Source organism: Thamnophis sirtalis, unplaced genomic scaffold, assembly GCF_051295495.1.
Source record: "Thamnophis sirtalis isolate CommonGarterSnake01/CBP01778 unplaced genomic scaffold, rThaSir2_p1.2 scaffold_3, whole genome shotgun sequence".
Lineage (NCBI taxonomy): Eukaryota > Metazoa > Chordata > Lepidosauria > Squamata > Natricidae > Thamnophis > Thamnophis sirtalis.
The window spans coordinates 102,974,718-102,983,680 of record NW_028261383.1 but is presented as its reverse complement, the minus strand read 5'-3'; the positions used below and the strand labels follow the sequence as shown (position 1 = coordinate 102,983,680).

At 45.0% G+C, this 8,963-nt stretch overlaps 1 protein-coding gene across 1 annotated transcript in view; it reads left to right on the top strand.

Moving 5' to 3' along the window:
- Window positions 1–214: 214 nt before the first annotated feature.
- The window catches only part of UBTD2 (ubiquitin domain containing 2), a 79,399-nt gene continuing 70,650 nt past the window's right edge, over window positions 215–8,963 (top strand). The window contains exon 1 of the mRNA XM_014063234.2: window positions 215–367. Coding sequence (XP_013918709.1) covers window positions 298–367 — 70 coding nt within the window. The 5' untranslated portion in view covers window positions 215–297. The remainder of the gene's footprint in view (window positions 368–8,963) is intronic.

Sequence of the window (8,963 nt, the reverse complement as noted above, 5' to 3'; positions counted from 1 at the left end):
GCGCTGCCTGGAAAGAGCGGCAGCCGGAGCGGCGCGGAGGAGGGCCTGATTGGCTCGGCGGAGAGGCTGCCGCGCTCCCGGCCTGCGCGGGGGGGGGGGGCGGGGGCGGGGAGGGGGGGAGGCGGGCGCTGAGGCGGGGCCGGGCCGAGCGCAACGAGGAGGGGGCGTCGGCTCCGCAGCCAGCGCGCCTGCCCGACCGGTGGCAGCGACGACAACGACGGAGAAGCTCGGGCGGCGAGCAGGCGGAGGAGGAGGAGGAGGGGCGGGGGGGTCTCCGGGCCGGGACGGCCGGGCCCCATGGGCGGGTGTGTGGGCTCTCACCACGACTCTTCGGGCAGCCTGAATGAGAACTCGGACGGCACTGGAGGTGAGAGCGGCGGAGGGGCTGGGCTGTTCTTGGCCGAGGCGAGCAGAGGCAGCTGCTTCTCACAATGAGGGAAACCGGGAGGGGCCCTCGGCGGCCGTCTCCTCCTCCTCTTCTCCTCCCCCCCCCCCATTCGGGAGACTTGCCCGTCTGTCCTGCCTTCCTCCGCCTGGAGAGAGCGCCCCGCTTCCTGGAAGTGGTCCTCCTCCTCCTCCTCTTCTTCCTCCTTCCAACTTTCCTCAACTAAAAGGCTTAGCGGGAGCTCTCCAAGAGGGAGCGGGACCTCCAGGGACCCGGGCAGGGCTAGGGGCAAGGCCCCTGACCTGAAAGACAAGGTGGGACTGAAGAGAAAAGTATCCCCCCCCCCTTCCCTCTTACCCACTTCAGGGATGGGGAGAATTGCTCTTCGTCTGCCCAAGGTGGCCTGCCTCTCTCCCTTAGTCTCACCCACTTTCTTTAAGAAAAAAAAGGATACTAATAAAACCGTGAATCCTTTCTCTTCCAAAGAACTTTAGGAACTGCTACTTCTTTTTTTATTTTTATTTTTAAGAAGTACAATGCATGTTATTGATAACTTCGGGTTGACAGCCTCCTGACTTGATGACAGGTAGAAATTGGGGATGAGCCCTCCCTTAAGAAAGAGTCATCAGTGTTCACCTATAGTTCAATGGCTTATCCTTTAACATAGTGACATTGTGGGAAACCAGTCTGTTGCAAAGGTGGTTTTTCTTAAAAATCCCCTTCCCTCTGAAACTCCAGAATAGTCTGAAGCATACAAAATATCTAATTGTGCCAGAGAATGGAAGTCTTTAAGTTAGAATATTTCTTTCCCTTAAAGCAGACTGTGCTCAAAAGTTGCTGGGTGCTGCAGCTAATGTTTTGCCTGTTTGTACAATTGTATGATAATCAGGCGAGGAGGATAGGTTTTCCCCTCCCTCTCTCCCCCCTTTTAGGATTGTCTCCTCTTCTGCCACCTGGAGAGCATTTACCACCCACTTAAGGGTTATGCCCCCTGTGGTTTCTAATAAAACAGTGGCTGCTGTTCTCCTTAGTGGTATGGTATATAGCTATAGATTATAGAACATCTATTATAGAAATCTAAGGGTCTGCTTAAGTTATCATAATCAGGACAGTGAAATATCACAGGCTTAACTAGTGTCAAATCTAATAAAGTGAGAGTTGCCGTTCAGATGGGCCTAGATAATTCACCATGTCTGAGTAATGTCATCCATTGTTAAGAAACTGCCATGCTGGTTAGGTATTATGAGGCAATGGAAGGTCATAGAAGAAATAGTCTTAGATGTGCATTTTTTTTGCTTTTATCTTCATCTTGTAGCCCAGTGAATAGTTAAGAATTGTTTTTTAAATAGAGAGTAACATTATATTAAAGACTATGGTATTTTGCACAATGAAAGCATATAAATAGTTGGTCACAATGGGGTTTTTTGGCCTGGATTTAACTATATTCCACTTCTGTTGGGCATCATTTTGTATTTTGAAATAAATACCATCTAATAGAGTACTTGCATTTTATGGATTGCCCAATCTGTGCGAATTATATACAGGGTTTAAGGTAAAAAATAATCACTGAAGAGAGATCTTATATTTGGTTGATAATGTGATTCTCAGACGTAAATCCCAATTCGTTGAATATTGGTTGGACAGTAATATATTTTAGAGGGGGTTTTCCCCTACTTTTATTTAAATACCGTAAAGTATTTAGGTAGATACTTGTGTAGCACAGTGGAACAAACCAGGGATGTTAGATCGGGTAAAGGAAGGCACACAAAGGCTTCAGTAACAACAGCTCTTTATTGCAAGTCAAGTAAACATCCCCTTTTAAAGGGATCTGTCAGACCTCTTGACCAATGGAATTCGATCTCTGTTCCCGCTGGAACAGAGGACCTTGGTGGAAACCTCTATCAGTGTTTGTGGGGGTATCTAACACCCCTCCCCTTTAGGATAGATGAACCCAGCTGGTGACGTAGTCACGCAGGTAGGCGGGCTTTTGCGTAGTTCTGCCTGACCTGCGCAGTTCAATGTGAGTGGTCCTTCGGACAAGTCGGACAGACTTGTTTGCTCTGTGGTTCTACCTGATGGAAACTCCTGGAACTTTCCACAGACCACGGCTGGAGCTTCTGGAGTTAACTCACTCGGAGCTCGCTACAGGCCTGCATCGAAGTCAGATAAGTCTTCCGAAATTCTCGGGCTTGAGTTGGACGTGGAGGGGTTGTTATTTTGTTTCGTGTGGTTTTGATTATCTCGTGCAGGAGTTACTGTTGGTTGCCTAAGTTTGGAATTGGAAATCTGGCTACGGAGTTGGTCAATGTGCCTTCTCCAATTTCTACCATCCTCGAGCTCTACTGTATATGATCGAGGAACGGTAATTCCGATTACTGTGGCAGGAATCCACAACATTCCCCTTGTGTAGTTGTGTGCATATACCGAATCACCTATGTTGAAGGATCGAACTTTGCTTGTGGAGTCGGGGAGTGATGTGGTAGAATAATTTGGATGTAGCCAGTCTAGGTGAGACCTTAGGTGGCGGCCCATGAGAAGCTCAGAGGGGTTTATCCCAGTGGTAGCACTGGGTGTGATGTGTTGGATCAATAGGTAGTGGTTGATTCATGTCTGCCAATCGCCCGGGCCCATCCTAGCAAGGGCCTCCTTTGCAGATCTCACCATCCTCTCCACCTGACCATTGGATGCCGGATGGAATGGTGCGACCAGGGCATGCCTGATTTCCAGAGATGCTAGGAAGATCTCGAATGGCATGGCTGTGAATTGGGGGCCATTGTCAGAGACCAAGACATCAGGAAACCCGTGTGTGGAGAAAAGTCTCCGTAGCACTTTGATTACTGCTTCCGCTGTAGTTGAAGTCATTAGGACTACTTCTAACCATTTTGAATAAGTATCCACAACTATGAAGAATGTTTGGCCATGTACCGGTCCAGCAAAATCAATGTGCACCCTGGAGCTTGTGGTCGCTCCCACTCTTTAGTGGGCGCGCTTCTGGGGGGGATGGTCTGGATTCCTGACAGGGTGTGCATGTAGCCACCCATTCCTCGATCTCCCTGCCCATGTTAGGCCACCATACGTAACTCCTTGCCAGAAACTTCATCTTGACTAATGCTTCTAGTACTGCAATGCACAGTTTGTTGGGAATAATTACTCAGTCCCCACACAACAAACACCTTTTAATAACCAACAATTCATGACATTTGGCAAAATACATTTTGAAATCAGCTCCGACCGCCCCCTTGGGCCACTCCCTACACACCCAGTTCATAATTTGCTTTATTTGTGGGTCCTTTTCAGAGTGGCGTGCCACGTCACTAGAGGAGACAGGTCTGGTTTCCAGGCAGTCAATGAGAAAGACCATTGTTTCAGGGCTGGGGTCGGCGAGAACTTCGGGCAGCAGCTCAAGGCATCCACGTGCCCTAAAGTGGAGCTGGGTTGGTGAATTAGGTGGTAGGAATAGGCAGCCAGGAAAATAGTCCACCTGGTCATTCGGGGGGGATAATGATACTTGGGTGGGGTGATCCCCAGCCAGTAACCCCAACAAAGGCTTATGGTCTGTAACAAGTTCAAAATCCCGGCCGTAGAGGTATTCATGAACCTTTTCATTCTGGCCAATGCAGCCAAAGCCTCGTGGTCCAATTGGCTGTAGTTCCGCTCTGCGGCGGACAATGTCCTGGAATAAAAAGCAATGGGGGCTTCGGTTCTGTTGGGCATGCGATGGCTGAGTACAGCGCCGACACCAAAAGGAGAGGCGTCACATGTCAACACTAATGGCAGGGTCTGGCTGTATTGTACAAGGAAAGAATCCACTGATAGAAGACGTTTTATTGCAGTAAATGCGGCGGTCTCAGCTTTGCCCCAGGACCATTTCACGTTCTTGGCTAGGAGGCAATGTAATGGTTCAGCAACGGTGGCTTTCTTTTTGAGAAAGACTCTGTAGAAATTAAGGAGCCCGAGGAACGCCTGCAGTTCGGTCTGATTGTGAAGTGTAGGAGAGTGCTTAGCTTTAATTTTTTGTGAGGTCGGTGAATTCCAGACCCATCGATGAGATACCCAAGGAATTCGACTCCTGGTACATTAACTTGGTATTTTTCTTTTTTGAGGCAGATACCTTTGTCTCTAATTCTGGTCAAAACTTCTCATACGCATTTTAAAAGTTGCACCTCATTTGCAGCCGATACCAAGATGTCATCGAAATAGGGGACCACTTCTGGAATCCCCTGCAAAAGTCGTTCCATAACGCTTTGGAACAGCCCAGGGGCGATACTAACACCAAATTGCAGGTGTGGCATTTGAATGCACCCCTGTGCATCACAATGGTTTGGGCCTCCATGGTCGCGCCATCTACTGGCAATTGTTGGTATGCCTGCGCCATGTCCAATTTTGCAAAGATTTTTCCTGGACGGAGCGAATGTAGAAGATGCTGTACAATGGGTACAGGGTATGTGCTTTGTTGTAATGCTTTATTAATTGTGCACTTATAGTCCGCGCAGATGCAGACAAACCTGTCAGGCTTGACAGGTGTCACAATTGGTGTCTCCCAGCGTGCGTGATCGACTGGTTCTAAGATTCCCTGGCTCACAAGCTTGTCAATTTCTTTGTCTATTTTAGGACAGAGAGCGAAAGGTACTCTCCTGGGTTTTAGCCTAATTGGGGCTATTGTGGGGTCCAAGCTAAAGGAAATTGGGGTTCCTTTGTACTTACTCAGACCGGTGCTGAAAACGTCCTCGAACTCCTTAAAGATGGGTTCAGCGCCGGTGCTGAAAACATCCTCGAATTCTTTAAAGATGGCTTCAGCGCCTTCGTCCCTCACGGAGTTGATTCCAATCACTTCCATCCCCAACACTTGGAACCAATCAAGCCCCAGGAGGCTTTGCAGGTTTCCACTGACCACTGTCACAGGGAGATTTCCGCTGAATCGTTTGTAGTTCACCCAGAAGGTGCCTTGATCCATGATGGGGACCTGGTTCCCCTGGTAGTCGCGCAGGCGGATGTCGGGATTTCGGAGGTGACACTTCTATAGCTTTGGGATCGCTTGCTTGAGGACTGACCATGGAATTATGGTCAGTGATGATCCGGTGTCGATCTTCATTTTGCATGGAGAGTCCTCGATGAAGACAGTGACTTTCAGCTTTTTGGGGTGCCTGGTGCGGATTTGTCTAACTGGGAGAGTGACATTCAGCTTTCCTAGGCGCCCAGAACAGATTTATGTGACAGACATGTGCTTGGCAATCCTATCGTCGCCTTCTGATTGTCGTGGGTACTTCTGCCAAGCCCCTGGTTTGGACCGCTGTTGGCATCTTTGTGAACCTTTGAACTGTCTGGTGGCGGTAGAGAAGTCGCTGCGGCACACCTTGGCGATGTGCCCCTTCCACTCGCATCGCTGGCAAGTTGCTTCACGAAAATGGCAGGATGCTCGGGCATGGTCTCCTCCACAGCTGGCGCAGGGCGGAGCTTGCGAGTTGAATTTTCTCACTGGCTTGGCGCAGCTACTGCGCATGTGGTAGCTGTCGTCCTCCCCGCTTTTGGAGCTCTTGGGCTCGGTTGTCTCGCGATGTACATGGATACTCTTCCGCGCATCTTGAGGTGTACTCTGGCGCTGTAAGGTTTCCATCGATTTAATTCAGATGCCCTAGCCTCTCTCTAGATCTGCAGAGAGAGGTTAGACTTAGCGAGTATCCTTCTCTGCAGAGTAATGTCTTGCACGCCACAAATTATGCGGTCCAGAATCAGCTCGTCCAGGTCTCGGAACTCACAGTAGGCTGCGGCTTTTTGGAGCACTGCTACATACTCATTGATAGATTCACCCTCCATCTGGTTCTGGATGTTAAATTCGTGCCGGCGAACATATTTGGACAGCTTGGGTGCGTAGTTAGTCTTCAGCGTTTGTTGCAGTGCAGACCAGGACACTGCTTGGAGCGGAGTTGGTTCCAAGAGGTTTTTCATCGTTTCTAACACTTCCCGGCCACAGTAACCCAGGAACATGTTCTTCTTACGGGCTTCTGGAGTGCCCATGAGATCGCTTCAAGGAAACATTCGAATCGTAACATGTTCGATTCCCAGTGCTTAGTGGCTGGATCATATGGAGTTGGTGGCGCATGGATAGCCATCCTGATTTAATTTCTTCTTCAGCTATGGTTTGCTCAATGCCACATGGGATGCGCAGGCTAGATGTATTTGCAAGATCACATTTGCTCTTTTTGTTCGCCTAGTTGCCTTCCAATCCCACCTTTGTCGCCAGTGTTAAATCAGGTAAGGGGGGGATATCTAACAAAGGAGAACAGTAGTTTTTCTATTTTTTAACATGAAATAACTGTAATGTAGTGTAATGTACCTGCAAAAATGTCACATTCTCAAAATTTTGTCTAAATTCTCTGCTTTTCAGTATTATGCATTTGTGATGAATGCCTAATCTCACTAACCATTTCAAGAGAAGTAGTACTGTGTTGAAGTTAGAAATGCATTGCCATTACAACGCTAGTTCAAAAACAGATCTATTGAGGTTGAGACTACAGTTATTATCCTACTAGGTCACTTCTGTCTCTAATTTCACTTGCAGTGCTAGATCAATTTACAGGTTCTTGAAAACTATTACAAGCAGAACTTGCACTTTAGAGTTTTATCTTAGACATTTCTAAAATATAGCTTTTAGTTTTTTTAGGGCTCTGAATTATAAGAAATTATTAGTGTTCATTAATTCACCACTTAGGGGAGAGTGTCAATCTCAATTTTTCTCTTGAGGCTGCAATTAAATCTACTAAATACAATACATTTTGAAAGTATTATAGTTAGCTATGTATCATAATGTATATATGTTAAGTATTTGGGCAAGAATTTGACATACAGATATCGAGGTAGGTCTTTCTTATTGGGTTGTCATTTTGTCCTTTATGCAGTTTTTTTCCAGGATAGATCTGAATTCAGCTGGATTTCTTATGTGGAGTTGTTTGGCAGTTTAGTTGACCAAAGGCATGAAAATTAGTGCATCTCTGTTTTGTAAACTGTTCTTCAATTGCAATGGGATCTAAAGACCAATGATGCCATTATGTGGTTTTCCTATGTTACAAAAGGAGTATCAGCTGAAATCTATCGTATAATTGTTATTTTTGCATATTGAATTTAAGCCGAATATAAATTAACAGGTATAAATTGATACCTTGGCCAAAAGAAATTCCTATCATGTTATTTGTGTGACTAAGACCTGAAGTGTGTTCACAGAACTAGAGCACTGTTGGATGAATTTCATGTGGTTTTTTCCAATTTGCTATTACAGTGATATAGGCCAGCAGCATGGCTTATGGTATATTACTTTTTTATTCTGAACAGATTCAATGGTTTTGTAGTTTTTCGACTGCAATGTTTGTTGATAAACTCTTTTTAAAATCCTATGTTAAAACTATTATTTCCTTTGGAAACTACTAATATCATTAAGGCCTCTTAACTGTGCAATGGAAAAAGAAAGCTTAGTTCACTAAGTTTACTTAGTTTACTGAGACAAAAAACTACTTTATACATTAAAAAATAATAAATGCAATGATGAATTAATGTGTTAGAGTGGTAGTGGTAATAAACATTGACTTTTTGTAGACCAACTTATGTAGCTGAAGATAAATTAAAACCAGTATCTTCTCACAGCAGTCACAATTGAACACAATTTAATAACTTTCAAAGAAATTTAGATAGACCAGTCTGTTAGCAGAAGCTCCATTTCATGCCAATTTACACATAAGGATAAGAAATATAACTCTGACCACCACATATCACATAGAGAGCAACATAGCAATGTGTGATGTACAAAACTATCTTATTGTCCTAATAATAATAATGTGATGTTACTGAACTTTCCCGCGTAACATCCTTGAAGATAAATCTTGTTAGTATGAATGTCCTTCTGTACAAGACAGAGGGGATGTTAGAAAATTCCAAATAGTGAAAGGTCTGTTACAGAAACTCTTGTAACAATTGTTTGAAACTTTGAATATGTTCTTTAAATCCAAATCATGACTCTCATCTTTAAGATATCTTTCTTTGGCCAATCATTATCAGTAATTGGTGTGAAAGGCTATTAGGATAAATCAAAGATTGTACTGTTTTTTCCTAGTAATTAATTTATCAGCAAGGATTGCATGGGCTAGGGTCTGACCCCAGAAAAAGTTGTTCTAACCTATATTTCAAATGTCCAGTTCGCATATGAGCCTCCTCACAACCACAATTCAATTCTAGCCATGTAAGATAGTTTGGCACAGACTGAGGCAAGCAAAGGATAGTTCTTAAAAATTTTGATTTACATCTTTGCAGGCAAGGGTTGTGTGCCATTCAGCAGAAGGCTTATACCTTGGCTCTAAATAATTTAACTGCTGCAGGGACAAAGTTATTATCTTTACAGCTAGTGTATCTAATTATAGTGTTGGTGGCCTTTTCAGCACGTATTATAATTTCTCAAGTTTGCTATTTCCAAACAGTGAAAGATTGAAAGTAGGTTCCTAATATTTGAAAAAAAAATATTTGGCTCAGTTTGGATACCATTGATTTTTCCAGTTACAGTATTAGTTAACATATCTGAAGGTAAATAAGACCA